This window comes from Ceratotherium simum, chromosome 26 (genome assembly GCF_057802395.1).
Source record: "Ceratotherium simum simum isolate JZ-2026a chromosome 26, ASM5780239v1, whole genome shotgun sequence".
NCBI lineage: Eukaryota > Metazoa > Chordata > Mammalia > Perissodactyla > Rhinocerotidae > Ceratotherium > Ceratotherium simum.
Window position 1 is genome coordinate 36,151,562 of NC_141925.1, and position 18,112 is coordinate 36,169,673.

Consider the following 18,112-nt stretch of genomic DNA (forward strand, 5'->3'; position numbering starts at 1 on the left):
TAAGGACCATTCCATTCCTGATCACAAGACTCTGATGGGGCAACAAGATAGTGGACCTGGGCAGTTTTTCACTTGTTAAATGTATTTCATGATCCATTTGTAGCTTTATGTTACAGGTGGCCCACCGACCACGCACTTGTCATCATGCCTTCCAGAAAGGCCAGTGACGGGGCAGTGAAGGCACAGGAAGAGATGAAGTGGGAGGAGGCACTGGATAGAGAAGAACCAGTGAGACGAGAGGGAGCTGGTTCCTGGTGGCTGTAGAGAGACGAGGGTGGGAAGGCAGGCAGTCACGCTCCTCAGAAGTCAGAGAGGCTCTCAATCAGGAGGCCCAGGCCCGTCCTGCAAAGGGGGGCGGACAAGGGGGCTGACTGCTGTGGTCAGAGCCCCTCCTCCACTCCTGGCAGGCAGGTGACACCCTGCCCCAATCTGCAGGAGAGGGGCCCAAGCCAGAGAAACTAACACAGAGGACACGACTCAGCCAGGAGGCAGAGGTGTGCGGGGAGAGGAACAGCATGGAATCAGGAAGTGAAGAGCGAGCCTGCGGGCCTCACCCCTGCTGGGCCCTGGGAAGCCCACCTGGGCACCCCTGAACCTGGATCAGCACAGAGGGTCCCAAAGGGCCCTGGAATGGAAACGGCAACTCTGCCCGCCGCGCATGCTCAACCGTCTTCCAACATCTTATATCATGTCCTAGCAAGTTCCGTAAGCGGCTGGGAGGCCACATCCAGAGCCCAGCCATGCGGATACACACACGGATACCATGTTTAACAAGCAGCTCAAAATTCCTAAACTGAGGGATTCTGAACACTCGGCATTACGGTACTCAGAGCAAGTGTAAGTGGGACGCACAGGACACAGGATAACTGCCCTCTCCCCGGAGGCTCCACGGTGTGAGCAGAGAAGCCCTCTGAGCTCCAGCTCCAACTTGGCTCATTTCCTGTCGCACAGGCCTTCTGATGGGGGAGACAGGAGGTCTGCAAAGGACACATCTGTCTCCATTGTGCGTGGCTCAGGGCCAAGGTCAAGCTGTGGTGTTAGACTGATGGGGTGAATCTCAACTCCTCCCTTAAGCTTCCACGGCCCCGTCTGTGAAATGGGAACAGAGGGGGCCTGCCTCACAGGCCACGGTGGGGATGAAACCAGACAGTGCTGAAAGCCCTCGGCTTGGCATCTGGCTCTCAGGGAAGGCACAAAGTGGGCACCAACTGTGGCGGGGACAATGACACACACATGTCCCAGTGCCCCTCATGTCATCCCCCAACACCCTAGCAGCTTCAGCCTCCCACTCATCACTACATTTTGGGTAGTTTCTAGCAAACAATGCAATTTTTCAAGATCAGATCTGTCAAGATTTTCAAATACGCATCAAGTTAAGAAGGCTCACCCCTTAAAGGTTGGGCCATCACGAGAACACCCTTCACTCCATGGCGTGATTCAGTGGGAACCATTTCATGTCTGGGCTCTGGAAATTGCCAGTGGGCCCCCAACATTGGCCTGGGGTGGAATTCTCCAAGGCCGTGGGTCCTACCACATCTTGCTCTCTCCAATCAGCCCTGCCATCCTGCTCCAGGCCAGCATCACCTCTCAATAGTATGCGGTCCCCCCTTGTGAGTCCACGTCTCCATCTCCTCCATCCTGGCCACTCTGGTCTACGTGGGATGGCAGAGGGACCTTTCCAAACTGGAAATCGAGGGCCAGCCCCGTGGCTTAGCAGTTAAGGGCGCGTGCTGCACTGCTGGGCGGCCTGGGTTCGGATTCCAGGCGCGCACCGACGTACCACTTCTCCGGCCATGCTGAGGCCGCGTCCCACATACAGCAACTAGAAGGATGTGCAACTATGACATACAACTATCTACTGGGGCTTTGGGGAATAAATAAATAAATAAATAAAATTACCAACTGGAAATCGGACCCCCTCCCTCTGCTGGCTGAAGGCCCTCAGCACCTTCACCTGCTGCCTCTCCTCTCTCATCCCCTCACCCCTGCCCCTGTGCCCGGTCACTCAGAACTGTTTGGCTTTTTAGCACATGGAATACTTACAAGCCTCTGGGGTTTTTGCACATGCCACCAACATTTCCAGAAAGCCCTGGCCTTGCATCTCCTGGCTAATTCCTGCACACCCTTCAGAATCACCAAGCTAGGCAGAAAGCCCGAAGTTCGAATCCTAGCTCCCCTACTTACCAATTCTGCTGTATGGGAACGATGCTATCCACCTTGTGGGATGGTTATGACGATTAAACAAGATCATGTACACAGTAGCACCATACAGCGCCATCACTCAAACAGCCACAGTAATGAAGACGACGTGCTGAGCTCAGGCACCACCGCCTCCTGCACGCCCTCCCTGGGCTCCACCAACTACTGCTTCCCCGAGCCCTGCGCCTTCCTGAGTCCCATCATTGCACACAGTCCCTTGTCAGATCCCCACCCCTTCAGGACTCTCGGCTCCTGGAGGACAGGGCTGCATCTCGTTCATCTCGGCAGGTGCACAGTAGGTGTGCAAACACTTGCCAAATGAAAGGCCGTGCTACTCACTTCCCCTCTGCCTCCTCCAAGGCCTCCAAAGGGAGTAGAGGCCACGGAGGAGCTGCCAGGGCCCCCTCACCTGAGGTCCTTCAGCCGCTTGCAATGCTTCAGCATGTCCGAGAGGGCAGACATGTAGACCACCTTCCCCATCATGCCCAGGTTGGCCAGTGAGAGGGACTGAAGCTGCTGGCACTGCAGGCCGATGCTGACCAGCCCAGAGCCCGTCAGAATGCTGGGCAGCTGGGCCAGCGTCAGGTGTCTCAGGAAGGCCAGCTGGCCGATGGCAGCCACCTCTGAGTCCCCAACGTTCTGCGCCCGGCTGCAGGGCGGGAGGGAGTTGCGGATGGCAGGCTCGTTGCGCGGCATGGCAGAGGAGAAGTTGGACCCGATCAGCTCGAGGCGTTCCAGAAAGGGCACATTCTTCAGCAGACACCAGAACACGGAGGAAGGCTGAGGGACCGCCTGCCCTGAGAAGGGGCTGGGACAGGACTGCACGCCGATGCGGACCTTCTTGCCAAAGCCGCGGGGCACGGCGTGCATCGCAGGTTGGGCGGGAGCACGGTCGGCCCGCGGTGCAGAGTCAGCCACGGAGCAGACGGGCAGGGACAGAGAGCGCAGGTGGCGCAGCCGGGCCAGCAGCTGGCACAGGTGCCTGCCCGGGCCCTCGGAGCTGTGGTGGTGGGCGGCCGAGAGGTTGAGGTGCCGCAGGTTGCAGCAGGACACCACCAGCGTCTCCAGGATGCTGCTGTCGATCTCGTCCTCTGCCTTGCGGAGCAGGGAGTCTGGGGACAGGCAGTGCACGCAGCCGCTGAGGTTCAGGCTGGCCAGGCTGCGGAGGTCCTTCCCGCCGTTGATGACCCGCTGGATCAGGTGACCACCAGACAGCGTGCACCGGCTGAAGCTGAAGTAAAAGGGGTTGTTGAACTTCATGTGCTGGAGGAGGGACGAGCCGTTGAGCCAGGACTTGGGCAGCTGCAGGGCATCCAGCGCGACGTTGCGGGCCATGGAGTCCAGCAGGTTCTTGGTGGCCCCGCTCTCAGCGAAGCTGCCGGGCACAGAGATGAGGAAGGCGTGCAGGTTCTCAGGCGTGCGGTCGCTGAGCACGGCCAGGTACAGCCGCACCACCTCCTGGTTGATATAGCCGGGGGCCAGGCGGGCGTAGAAGACCCGCAGGTTCTGGTAGTGGGGCACGTTGCTCTGGCCCACCATGAGCTGGCCCGAGAGGATGGCGCCCTCGCGCGTGCGGTCAAGGATCTCAAAGTAGAGCAGCAGCTTCTCGAGGCTGGTGCAGCAGGGCACGACGCCGTAGGAGGGCGTGTACAGCGTTTGCTTGAGCTCCCGCACGCGGCTCAGCGTGGCCTTGCACTCACCGCTCAGCTGGCTGGCGTCGAAGCCGGGGCTCACGTCGATGGCCAGGGAGCGCAGGTGCTGCAGGACCGAGAGCATCTTGGAGAGGCGCAGGGAGGTCAGGTGGCAACCCGACAGGTTCACTTTCACCAGGCTGCGGCAGCGGGCGACGTGCTCGATGGTGGAGCCCGAGAGCCAGTAGCAGCCGGCCATGTTGAGTTGCTGGATCTCGCGGCCGATCTCCTTCACAAGCTGCTTCACCTTGTCCTCGCTCGCCTGTGGGACAGGACGGGAGGGGAGAGGAAGGAAAGGGGCTGAAGGCACCCAGGTGGCTCCTTCACCTGCACTCCCCAGGTCACGCTCCCCCACGACAATCAGGGAGCCTCGAGGGGACCTGCGCAGGCTCCACTCCAGCTGAGGAAGGACCTCGCAGGGAGAGCCAGTGCCTCCTTCCCCTCCCCACACGCTTACCTGAAGCCAACCATTACATTCCCGCTGGGTGGAAATGTAAAACGGTGCAGTTGCTGAGAAAAAGTTTGGTGGTTCCTCAAAAAGCTAAACAGAGTTACTATATGACCCAGTAATCCCACTCCTAAGGATATAGCCCAGGGAACTGAAAACAGCGACTCAAACAGATACTCGTACACCCACGTTCATAGTAGCACTGTTCACAATAGCCCAGTGGTGGAAATGACCCGAGCGTCCATCGACGGATGAGGGGGTAAACAAACGGGGGTCTATCCACACAAAGGAACACTATCAGCCACAAAGGAATGAAGCCCTGTCACCTGCTACAACACGGATGAACCTGGAGGACATGACACCAAGTGAGATCAGCTAGTCACAACAGATGATATACTGCATGATGCCACTTCTATGAAATACCTAGGAGAGGCAATTCAGAAACAGAAAGTGGGACAAAAGTTAGCAGGGGTTGGGAAAAGGGGAACGGGGAGTTATTGCTTAATGGCTCCAGAGTTTCTGTTTGGGGTGATGAAAAAGTTTTGGAAATAGTGGTGATGGTTGCACAACACTGTGAATGTACTTAATGCTACAGAATTGTATACTTAAAAATGGTGGAAATGGTGAATTTTATGGTAGGTGGGGTTTCAATCACACAACGGAATCGTGCCTTGGAAGCTGGCTTTGGCTGTTGCTCTCCTCTACATCATACGCATTTTCACATTGTTAAATATTCCTCAGAAACACACCCTGGACTGCTTAGGTAAGCCACGACATGTCCAGTCGGGGCCCAGTGGCCAGGCGCCGACAGCTGGACACCGTGGCCGTGGGCAGCGAGGCCTTCAGACAACACTGCACCGAGAACCACAAACATAACGCTCGTGCATCTGATCACCTCCCTCGGGTCAATGGCTATACACGGAACTGTCCAGGTGAGAACACACACATTTAAACGCTCCAGGTACGTGGTGCTGCAGCGCTGTGCTTGGGGCACCTGCCCCTTCTCGCACAGCAAGTAAGCCTCATGGGCAGGAAGCCTGACCTCGGCATGCTGGGGAGTAAGCGCGGCCTCCTCCCCAACTCTCGCTCTCACGGAGGAGCCAAAGCTCTTGAGGGACCTCATTCTGGGTTTCAAAGGCATCGCTTCACAACCAGTAACAAGAGTTAGCAGCCCCTTCTATGGTCTCCTAAAATTGGGGTTAAGGTCAAGGCCTCCGTTTATTTTTATCTTCAAGATACATCATCAATTGATTGTCAACAAAGGTTGCAGGGCAATTCAACGAGGAGGGGATAATCTTTTCAGTGAGAGGGGTTGGAACAACTGAATAGTCAGATGCCAAAACCTCAACCCCTACCTCACAGAACATATAAAAATTAACACAAAATGGATCACAGACTCAACCGTAAGAGCTAAAACTGTAAAACTTCTGTAAGACAACCTAGGAGGGTTTTAGGAAAACTGGACAGCCACATGCGAAAAGAATGAAACTGGACCACTATTTTATACCGTACACAAAAACTGACTCTAAATGGGTTAAAGACTTGAATGTAAGACCTGAAACGACAAAACTCCCAGACAAAAACGTGGGCTGTAAGCTCCTTGACATTGGTCTTGCCAATGATTTTTTTAATCTGACACCACAAGCAACAAAAGCAAAAATAAACAAGTGGGACTACATCCAACTAAAAAGCTTCTGCACAGCAAAGGAAACCACCAAAAAATGAAAAGACAACCTACAGAATAGGAGAAACTATCTGCAAATCATATATCTGATAAGGGGCTAATACTCAAAATATATTAAGAACTCACACAACTCAATAGCAAAAAAACAATCTGATTAAAAAATGGGCAGAGGATCTGAATAGACATTTTTCCAAAGAAGACATTCAGACGGTCAACGGGTACGTGAAAAGGTGCTCAACATCACTAATCATCAGGGAGATGCAAATCAAAACCACGATGAGATATCACTGCACACCTGTTAGAATGGCTATCATCAAAAAGACAAGAGAGGCCGGCCCCGTGGCTTAGCGGTTAAGTGCGTGCGCTTCGCTGCCGGCGGCCCGGGTTCGGATCCCGGGTGCGCACTGAGGCACCACTCCTCCAGCCATGCTGAGGCCGCGTCCCACATACAGCAACTAGAAGGATGTGCAGCTATGACAGACAACTATGTACTGGGGCTTTGGGGGAAAAATAAATAAATAAAATCTTTAAAAAAAAAAAAAAAAAAAAAAAAGACAAGAGATAACACGTGTTGGCGAGGATGTGGAGAAAAGTGAACCCTTGTGCCCTTTTGGTGGGAATGTAAACTGTTGCAGCCACTATGGAAAACAGTCAGAGATTCCTCAAAAAATCAAAAACAGAACTACTATATGATCCAGCAATTCCACTTCTGGATATTTACCTGAAGAAAACGAAAACACTAACTCAAAAAGATACCTGCGCACCCATGTTCACTGCAGTATTATTTACAATAGCCAGGACATGGAAACAACCTAAGTGTCTATCGATGGATCAATATACAAAGAAAATGTGTAATATATATATACACAATGGAATATTATTCAGCCATTAAAAAAGAATGAAATCTTGGGGCAGGCCCCGTGGCTTAGCAGTTGAGCGTGCGCGCTCCGCTACTGGCAGCCCAGGTTCGGATCCCAGGCGCGTACCGACGCACCGCTTCTCTGGCCATGCTGAGGCCGCGTCCCACATACAGCAACTAGAAGGATGCACAACTATCTACCGGGGCTTTGGGGGAAAAAAAGGAGGATTGGCAATAGATGTTAGCTCAGAGCCAGTCTTCCTCAGCAAAAAGAGGAGGATTAGCATGGATGTTAGCTCAGGGCTGATCTTCCTCCCAAAAAAAAAAAAAAGAATGAAATCTTGCCATTTGTGACAACATGGACAGATCTCAAGGGCAGTATGCTTAAGTGAAATAAGTCAGACAGACAAAGAGAAATACTGTATAATCTCACTTACAGGTGGAATCCAAAAAAAAAAAAAAAACCAAGCTCACAGATACAGTGAACAGATTGGTGGTTGCCAGAGGCAGGGGGGTAGGGGGTGGGAAAAAATGAGTGAAGGTGGTCAAAAGATACAAACTTCCAGCTATAAAATAAATAAGTCCTGGGGACATAATGTATAGCATGGTGACCATAGTTAATAACACTGTATGGTAAACTTGAAAGTTTCTAAGAAAGTAGATCTTAAAAGTTCTCATCACAAGAAAAAAAAATTTTTGTAGGGGCCGGCCCGGTGGTATAGTGGTTAACTCCGCACGCTCTGCTTCAGCGGTCCGGGGTTTGCAGGTTTGCATCCCAGGCATAGACCTATACACTGCTCATCAAGCCATGCTGTGGCGGCGTCCCACATACAAAACAGATGAAGACTGGCACAGATGTTAGCTCAGGGCAAATCTTCGTCAGCAAAAAAAAAAAATTTGGGGCCGGCCCTGTGGCTTGGTGGTTAAGTGCGCGCGCTGCGATGCTGGTGGCCCGGGTTCGGATCCCGGGTGCGCATCGAGGCACCACTTCTCCGTTCATCCTGAGGCCGAGTCCCACATACAGCAACTAGAAGGATGTGCAGCTACGACATACAACTATCCACTGGGGCTTTGGGGGGAAAAATAAAATAAATAAAATCTAAAAAAAAAAAAAAAATTTGTAACTATGTAAGGTGATGGACATTAACTAGACTTATTGTGATGGTCATTTCACAACATATATAAATATCAAATCATCTGAAACTAATATAATGTTGTATATTAAAAAAAGACAACATAGGAGAAAATCTTCATGACGTCAGATTTCACAAAGATTTCTTCAATAGACTATAAAAAGCATGAACTCAAAAATTCAATAAGTTGGACTTTACCAAATTGAAAATTTATGCTCTGCAAAAGACAGTGTTAAGAAAATGAAACAGTGGGCCGGCCTCGTTGCTTAGCGGTTAAGTGCGCGCGCTCTGCTGCTGGAGGCCTGGGTTCGGATCCCGGACGCGCACCGACGCACCACTTCTCCGGCCATGCTGAGGCCACGTCCCACATACAGCAACTAGAAGGATGTGCAACTATGACATACAACTATCTACTGGGGCTTTGGGGGAAAAAAATAAATAAATAAAATTACTAAAAAAAAAAAAGAAAATGAAACAGTAAGCCACAGACAACGAGAGAAAATATTCATAATATGTGTATCTGGCAAAAGACTTGTATCCAGAACATATACAGAACTCCTCTAACTCACTAAGAAAAAGACAGACAATAATAAATGGGCAAAAGTCACTTCTGAAAAGAAGATATACAAATGGCCCACGCGCTTGACTAAAAAATAGTCAACAGCATCTTTCATCAGGGAAAGGGAAGTTAAAACTACAAGATACCAGGTCCCACCCATTAGAAAGGGGAAAACCTAAAAGACTAACACCACCAAGTGTTGACGAGGATGCAGAGCATCCAGAACTCTCCTACACCGCTGGCGGGGGTCAGGTGGTAGCTCCCATGGCGCCACTGGAGAGCCACATGTTTAACCTTACAGGGAAGTTGCAACACCACGGGCCCCGGCAATTCCACTCCTGGGTATCCACCTGTGCCAAGGCCCGAGGCCCGAGGCCCTCCCAGGACGATGTCTGCTATACCTGCGCCCTCCTCCCAGGTGGCCCGCTACCCACACTTTTTGGCCCGTAGCTCTCCCATGTAATGTATCTTGGAGGCTGTCCCAGTCAGGACTCTGAGTGCCAGCCTCCTTATATCAGCTGCACGCACCCCACTGCCAGGCTGTGCCAGTTCTCAGGTGGGTGTCCAGTTGTTCCCCATCTCCTGCCCCCACACGAGTGCCACCCCAACGCCCGCAGCGCCTCACCTCATAGTCCTTCTGCAGCAGCACGGTGTGGATGAGGCTCTTGTCCAGGCACAGTACTGCGAGCTTCCGGCAGGTGCGCCGGACATTCAGCACCAAGTCTGTGCTGGGGATGTGGCTCAGGATATGCAGGAGGATCTCGTCAGAGAAGCCCAGCAGGTGGGCACCATCCGCCACCGAGGCCACTGTGGGGGGCACGTCGCCATCGTTGGACATGTCCTGAAAAGAAGGGGAAACAAATTCCCATGAGTTCCCCAAGGGGGCCCGCAGCCCGGCCTTTGCAACCAGGGAAAGAAGCCAAGAGAAGCCCTCACCACAGTCCGTGGGAGAGAAGATGCTTTTACCAAAAATCTTAAGAGCAGAGCAAGAACCCATGACATTCTTCAAAAGCCCCTTTTCGATCTGCATACCAGGACCTTTCTTCAAAAGGAATAGATTCAAAATGAAATACCAGGGGCCAGCCGGGTGGCGCAAGCGGTTAAGTGCGCGCGCTCCGCTGCGGCGGCCCGGAGTTCGCTGGTTCGGATCCCAGGCGCGCACCGACGCACTGCTTGGCAAGCCATGCTGTGCCGGCATCCCATATAAAGTGGAGGAAGATGGGCACAGATGTTAGCCCAGGGCCGTCTTCCTCGGCAAAAAAAGAGGAGGATTGGTGGATGTTAGCACAGGGCTGATCTCCTCACAAAAAAAAAATAAATAAAAATAAATTAAATTAAATTAAATTAAAAAAAAAAAAATGAAATACCAGATGAAGTTTTTTTGAAATTTAAAGAGATTTTTCCTACTAAAGGTCTCCAGTCAAGTCTGACACGTTTCAGACTCAACTTATGAGCATTAGCCAAGGTTCTCCATTTGTGAAAGCTGCTATTCCCCCATCTTGTCCCAATGTACACTGTGTTCTTAAAATGCTTGCAGCGGGCCGGCCCCGTGGCTTGGTGGTTAAGTGAGCGCGCTCCACTGCTGGCGACCCGGGTTCGGATCCCGGGCTCGCACCGACGCGCTGCTTCTCCAGCCATGCTGAGGCCGCGTCCCACATACAGCAACTAGAAGGATGTGCAGCTGTGACACACAACTATCTACTGGGGCTTTGGGGGGAAAAAAATAAATAAATAAATAAAATCTTAAAAAAAAAAAATAATAAAATAAAATAAAATAAAATAAAATAAAATGCTTGCAGGGGCCGGCCCAGTGGTGCAGCAGTTAAGTTCTCACACTCCACTTCAGCAGCCCAGGGTTCGCAGGTTCGGATCCCGGGCGCGGACTGACATACCACCTGTTAAGCCATGCTGTGGCGGTGTCCCATATAAAGTAGAGGAAGATGGGCACGGATGTTAGCCCAGGGCCAGTCTTTCTCAACAAAAAGAGGAGGATTGGCATCAGATGTTAGCTCAGGGCTAATCCTCCTCACAAAAAACAAATAAATAAATAAGATAAAATACAGTTTAAAAAAAAAAACCCTTGGGTAGGAGAAGTCTATCAGGAAACAGTAAGAATTGAGGATACTAGATACTAATGGTGTCTTCACTGCCAGGGTTGCTGTGACAGAGAAACGAGTCATGGTACACCAAGTCCTCAGAGCAGTGTGGCCAGGAGCCTCTCCAGCACTGTCATTAAGGGCAAGTAAGATGAGAGGAGGGGCCCGCCCAGTGGCGCAAGCGGTTAAGCGCGCGCGCTCTGCTGCAGTGGCCCAGGGTTCACCGGTTCAGATTCCGGGCGCACACCGACGCACCGCTTGTCAGGCCATGCTGTGGCGTCGTCCCACATAAAAGTGGAGGAAGATGGGCATAGATGTTAGCCCAGAGCCAGTCTTCCTCAGCAAAAGGAGGAGGATTGGCAGATGTTAGCTCAGGGCCGATCTTCCTCACAAAAAAAGAAAAAAAAGACGAGAGGAGCCACCCTGGAGAGGGAAGCTGTAAAGGCCTTATGAATAAGAAACAGCACCTACTAGACTAACAACATTCTTTTTGTGTGTGTGGGGGGAAGATCAGCCCTGAGCTAACATCCATGCCAATCCTCCTCTTTTTGCTGAGGAAGACCAGCCCTGGGCTAACATCCATGCCCATCTTCCTCCACTTTATGTGGGACGCCACCACAGCATGGCCTGACAAGTGGTGCCTCGGTGCGCGCCCGGGATCCGAACCCTGGCCACCAGCAGCAGAGCGCACGCACTTAACCACTACACCACAGGGCCGGCCCTAGACTAACAAAATTCTTAAATCTTACAATTAGTAATAAATAACACGGACTGCACAATTTATCTCCATTTATCACACTTTCTGGTTAGAAACTCATGCTGGTATTTCCAATAAGACAACCACACATTTCCTTTTGCTCTCATAGACATCTGCAAAAGGTTTTCTTCCCTAACACGGGCATGGCCACTGTCTTTCTGACGTGGACAACCAAGAGGAGGGGGAGCTCAGCCTGGGCTAGTGTGACAGGAAACCCCCAAATCAAGACCAAGGAACTCAGAGGCTCTATGGGGAGCTCCCTGGGGAGAGGGTCCCTGTATCTCCCCACACCTCCCTGAAGGGACCCTCCTGCCTCTAAAACGTCCCCACCAAGGGGGCACCTCTGTGACCACTCCCAGGAGAGCATGCCCAGAACGATTCTACTGCCTTTCCCAGCGGTTCTGTCTGCAAGCCCCTCCTTCTCCAGCCTGCCTCTTCTTCCACACATATTCCCGTGGATGGAAGCCCTGCTGCTGCCATGGCAACCATGAAGTCCGGGGAGGAATAGCCTCTCTGTACCCGCCACGCAGACACCAGGGTTTCCCAGAACTCTGACTACAACACCCCCTACCCTGTCCTGACAGGCTCTGCATCCTGCCAAGCCCTCACCAGGCCTGGGGAAGGGTTTCCACGGGTATCTCCCCCCCGTTCCACAGCATCAGCCCTTCCCACTTCTCCTTCTCCACAAGAGGCAGCAACCAGATGTGCCTTCACTCCCCCCTTTACACCTGCTGTGCCCTCAATCTCGTGCCCCTACCCCACCGGATGAGGGCAGCAGGCAGCCGTCAGACCAAGTCCACAGAGCCCTGGCTCACTCTATTCTGGGTCTAGTGTTTCAGACCAGAGCGACTCTCTTAGCTCAGTATTTCCCGAGCCAATCATGGGGATCACCCAGGCACCTGTTAGACATCAGATTCCTAGACCCCACCATAGACCCTGGGACTCCATCTCCAGGGACCTGGAACCAGGGCCAATACTTATCAGCCACACCTGGCAACCAGGGCTCTGGCACGGAGGGCCTGGGGACAAGGGGCAGGGCTGGGCTTGAACCCCATTGAGCAGCGTGAGGCTTACCCCTCCTCATCCTCAATTTGCAGATTTATCAAAGGAAGAATGCCATCGCAGAGCAATGAGAACACAGGGCAACACACTGTAGAAAACTCCAGCATCACATCATTTCCAGTCACACGAATATTGAATTTCTCTTAAAACCACCTAGAAATCACAAGAATCTAAAAAAAGAGCCAGGAATTGAGTTCCGGCTCCCTCCATCCAGTCTCAGCGCATGCCACAAGATGATTTTCTCTAAATGCTATGCTCCCTAACGCTGGGGCGGGCCCTCAGGGCCAGCCTGGATGGGGGCAGCAGGTAATATTCGTTGCCGCTGACTCGACCTCCCGACGGCCGGTCCTGGGAAGCGGCTGCAGGGTTTGCAGAAGCTGAGTCTTTTCTCTGGAACCAAGTCTTCCTCAGACAAGGATCCCTCATCTGTAAGTCAGTGCCCCTTTCCCCCAGGAAAGGTGACAAGCTCTGGAGGCAACAGAAGCAAGGAGTGCCCACCAGCAGGGAGAAGGCCTCCAAGAGTCTTCATTTGTGAAATAAAAATGTGGCCCAGACAATGCCCACCTCCACACACACACACACACAAATACACCTGGACTTGCTTCCCTCTGCCTCTCAGGAGGATGCGTTCTCAGCTGCTGGGGAAACTGAGGCAGATCCATTCTCTATCTTTTTTTTGTGTGTGAGGAAGATCAGCCCTGAGCTAACATCCATGCCAATCCTCCTCTTTTTGCTGAGGAAGACCGGCCCTGGGCTAACATCCGTGCTCATCTTCCTCCACTTTATATGGGACGCTGCCACAGCATGGCCTGACAAGCGGTGCATAGGTGCACGCCCAGGATCCGAACCCAGGCCGCCAGCAGCTGAGTGCGAGCACTTAACCAGTACGCCATGGGGCCGGCCCCCCCATTCTCTATCTTTAAAAAATTACGTAAGTAGGGCCGGCTCTGTGGCTTAGCGGTTAAGTGCACGCGCTCTGATGCTGGCGACCCGGGTTCGGATCCCGGGAGCGCCCCGAGGCACCACTTCTCCCTCCAACACGAGGCCGAGTCCCACGTACAGCAACTAGAAGGATGTGAACCTATGACATACAACTATCTACTGGGGCTTTGGGGGGAAAAAACTGAATAAATAAAATCTTTAAAAAAAAAAAAAAAAAAATTACGTAAGTAGTCCGAGTCAGAGGGCAAGCAAGGCCTAAGGCAGGGCCTGGTCAGCTGAGCCCAAAACTGCTCTTCCTTCCACCAGAAAAGGTCAGCCAGGCTTCCTGAGAGGCCCGGCCAGGCCCTTCCTGGAGTCTCCGGAAATTCCAACTCAAAGGCGAGGAGCACACCAGGTGATCTTTATCAAGCACATCTGGGAACCATCCAACTAGAACCGGATAATGACAACTTGAAAGTGGTTTGAAGGGTTTAGTCATTCACTAAACTCTTTGTCGTATGTGCTTTTCAGAACATGTAACATTTCACAATTTAAAAGTTAAGCAAAATTAAGTACTGAAACCTAAGTACCTGCCCAAAAACATCCCCTCCCAGATGTTTACCATCTGACCCTTCACCAGTCAGGCACCCAAAGAAATCACAGGATTCACAAATCAGTGGATGAGGCATCTAGGATGTGCTCTAAATAATCCAAGCAGGAGGAGGGATGGGAGAGACAGAGGTGAGACAAGACCAATCTGTGGGCAATGGGTAGACAGAGAGAGGTTCGCTACACCGTTCTTCTGCAAGTGTGTGGAATTTCATATTATACAAAATGTTGTAAATCACAGGAGCAACCTGAGGGATCCTTTCCACACTCCCCCTCCTCTTGGGTCTCTGCTTCTCTAGGTGGCATTTTCCAGAATGTCCCAATACACAACACTCATACCTCCAAGCCTTTGCACAAGCTATTCTCTCCACCAGACATGCCACCATCCAATGGAAACTGCTATTCTCAGGACTTCAACTCAAATGCTCCCTCAGGGAAGCCCTCCTAGCATGCCACACACACACTTAACTCCCCCCCCTCCCCTTCCAGCCCCCAGCCTCATCAGATGAACTGTAATGGTTTGCTTGCTTGCTTCTCTCCTCAGTAGGCCAGAAATGGCTCCTGAAGAGGGATAATTTTGTAATGCCCAAGAGAAAGACGCACTGAACTCGGTGAGTCAACAGACCACTGCTTCAGGACCACGTGAAGTGCTACTAAAAACGCAGAGCCCCTGGGGCCGGGCCGGTGGTGCAGTGGTTAAGTGCTCGTGCTCCGCTGCAGTGCCCCAGGGTTCGCAGGTTCGGATCCCAGGCACACACCGACGCACTGCCCGTTAAGCCATGCTGTGGCGGCGTCCCATATAAAGTAGAGGAAGATGGCCACAGATGTTAGCCCAGGGCCAATCTTCCTCAAGAAAAAAAAAGGGGGGGGGAGGATTGGCATCAGATGTTAGCTCAGGGCTAGTCTTCCTCACACACACAAAAAAAATGCAGAGCCCTACTCCTCAGAAACTCTGGGAGCAGCCCTGGGCATCTGCATTTTAAAGCCAGCAATGACTTTCAAAATCGGCCCACCCCATTCTGGAATCAGATAGTGGGGATGATTGCACAACCTTGTGAATATACTTTTTTAATTTTTTAATTTGTGTGTGTGTGTGTGTGTGAGGAAGACCAGCCCTGAGCTAACATCCGATGCCAATCCTCCTCTTTTTTTTTGTTTTTCTTTTTTGCTGAGGAAGACTGGCCCTGAGCTAACATCTGTGTCCATCTTCCTCTACTTTTTATATGGGACGCCGCCACAGCATGGCTTAACAGGCGGTGCGTCGGTGCGCGCCTGGGATCCAAGCCGGCGAACCCCGGGCCGCCGCAGCAGAGTGCGTGCACTTAACCACTTGCGCCACTGGGCCGGCCCCAAGAATATATTTTTTTAAACCACTGAATTGTACGCTTTAAAAGTGTGAATTTTATGATATGCAAACCATATCTCAATAAATAAATAGACATTCTCAGAAAAAGGGACTTTGATCTCCACATCCAGAGAAGAACAAGATTTCCCTCTCTCCTCTCAACCCAAGAGAGGCCCACTATACAAGAGGCCTTCTGGCCAGTTCGCCCACATGTGCTTCAAGGAACAGAGGGGCCTTTGCACCAGGACCCCATAAGACCAAGGTACCAGACCCTCCTAGCACACTCAACTTACCAGAATCTGCTAACACAGCCAGGCTACCCCAGGACTCTTCCTGGAGAGCTGGTGTCTTCTGGCCCTTCAATCCTACCACTGTCTGCAGGTGGGCCCTACACCCTCCTCCTCAATTAAGGAGCCACAGGGGCCACTTCCGAGTCAAATTCACTCCAAATGAAGAGGAGCTGTCAGCAACCCCCAGCCACCTTCCATGTACCCAAAGGCAAGCCCCTAAGATTTAGAAGTGCGCTCAAGAGTCTGAGTCCAGGATAATAGGTACAAACACAGTACACATAAAGGTAGTGCACACAAGTGCACACAAGTACACATAAAGGTAGGTGGGAACCAACAAAAGGAAAGACACCAGTCAGAGTCCAGATCCCCCATACCCTGGTCTTCAAAGAAAATACTCTGCAACCCATTACAGCGACTCAGTGGGATTCTCCATCGGACCCAGATTTGTGGAGCCTTGGGGACAGAATTCCAGGGTAAGTCATAAGTCCCCCGAGTGAAATGCCCTTTCTTCCATTACCTCCCAAGTCACACAACAAGCCGGCTCAGAGAAAGGGGGCTGAACTGACCCTGAGCATTCAGAGATAGAGCATGGGGTGCGAGTGGGCAGGGAGAGGGAACCGTCTCAGAGCTCCAAGGGTTGCGTGAAGACACAGAGGCATGGGAAAACGGTCTGGGAGGCCTAGAGGAGCCTGAAAACTCTGGGGACGGAGAGGCGGGGAAGAAATGTGGCGATCAGGAATGCGGGGCTGGGAAAGGGATGGAAAACAGAAGGGGGAGAGATCTTGTGTCTTCGGAGACAGGGCGAGGGCCTGGTTGACGGGATGAAGCAAGGGGCAAGGCCAGGATCAGGATGGGAAGGATAGAGCGAGGCCGAGCCCAGGATCGGGGCAGGAAGGACCGAGCAGAGCTGGGGTGGGGGGTCAGAGTGGGAAGTACAGAGCCCGGCAGAGGTCAGGACCGGAAGGACGCAGGAGAACCGGGATTGGGATGGGAAGAATCGAGCGGGACCGAGGCCGCCAGGCAGGGAGGAGAGCGGAGACAGGTGCCGGCCGTACCTCTCCGGAGCTGGCCATGTCGACTGCGGGCCGAGTCGCGGCCGCCGGCGCCGCAGCCTCGGGGCCTCCCGCCAGGCCCGCCAGGGATGCTCAAAGCCGGCGCGTCGGCGGCTCCACAGAGACACTGGCAGGGGGGCGGGGCCGCCCACCACTTCCGGCGCCTGCCGCTACGCACATCCGCTTTGCCAGCAGGCGTGCCCCGCGTGGCCGCCATGTTGGGTGCGGCGCAGCCGCCAAGGCTCCGCTAGGGCGTGGGGTGATCTTGGAAGGGGCCCGAGCGGCTCCCACTTGCTTTCTGACATCATGTCTCGGTCATCTGCTGTCTGCAGACCTCCTCTGCCGGCCCGGCACCCTCCTGCGTCCAGGCTTTGCATTTGCTTCCCCATGCCTGCGGTGTGAGGAAACCACGTGTCCGAGAGTTGGGCCCTGACTACCCTGCAGAAATTAGCATCACCTGCTCCCCATTGTCACATACACACACCTAAATTTGCCCCTTATCCTGGGTTATTTTTCTCCGTAGCTATTTCGTCATCTGATATGTATTTATTTTTTCTGCCCTCCCCCTAATAAACCGTAAGGCAGGAACAGGATTCCCTGTGCCTAGTACGCTTCCTGGCATGTAGTGGGCACTGAATAAATATTTATTGGGCAAAGGAATGTATAGATGATATGCCCTCACCTCTAACCCTTTGCATTTAAGAACCATTTACTAATAAAAATTTGCGGGGAAAGATCTAGTATCAGAAAGAACTGGGTTTGAATACTAGTGCTGACTCCAGGGTGACCCTAAGCAAGTGTATGTTTCCTGCAGCTGCTGCAACAAAGTACCACAAATTAGGTGGCTTAAACAGCAGAAATTTATTCTCTCACAGTTTTGGAGGCTAGAAGTCCAAATTGATGATGTTGGCTGGGCCATGCTCCCTCCAAAGGCTCTAAGGAAGAATCCTTCCTCTGTCTTCACAGGGCCATCGCGTGTGTATGTGTGCGTGCGTGTGTATTGTGTGTCCTCTTCTTATAAAGACACCAGTTATGTTGGATTTAGGATCCACCTTAAGCCAGTATGACCTAATCCTAACTAATGACATCCGCCAAGACCCTGTTTCCACATAAGGTCACATTCTGAGGGGGGTGTGTAGGGGGATGGGGAACACTATTCAACCCAGTACATCAAGTTTCACATCATACCCTCCCTGGGCCTCATTTCCCTCCCACTTCCTAGAGTTGTGCCAGTTCTTAGTATCAAGAGGCCTCTGATGAGCTCCTGCTGTGGGTGGACCATTGTGGGAACAGGCACAGTCCTAGCTTCAAAGAGCTCGTGATTGGGGCAGGCCTGGTGGTGTAGTGGTCAAGTTCATGCATTCCACTTCAGTAGCCCGGGGTTTGCAGTTTTGAATTCCAGGCCCG

At 52.3% G+C, this 18,112-nt stretch overlaps 1 protein-coding gene across 6 annotated transcripts in view; it reads right to left on the reverse strand.

Annotated features, from left to right (window-relative positions):
* FBXL18 (F-box and leucine rich repeat protein 18) overlaps positions 1-16,806 on the reverse strand; it is a 63,385-nt gene extending 46,579 nt beyond the window's left edge. For all 6 annotated transcript variants that reach the window (XM_087417504.1, XM_014795650.2, XM_087417503.1 and 3 more), the window contains exons 1-3: positions 16,709-16,806; positions 9,199-9,414; positions 2,609-4,152 (exon numbers count right to left, since the gene is read on the reverse strand). In XM_087417504.1, the coding sequence (XP_087273630.1) occupies positions 2,609-4,152; positions 9,199-9,414; positions 16,709-16,726 (1,778 nt within the window). In that variant the 5' untranslated portion in view covers positions 16,727-16,806. The remainder of the gene's footprint in view (positions 1-2,608; positions 4,153-9,198; positions 9,415-16,708) is intronic.
* Positions 16,807-18,112: the final 1,306 nt, after the last annotated feature.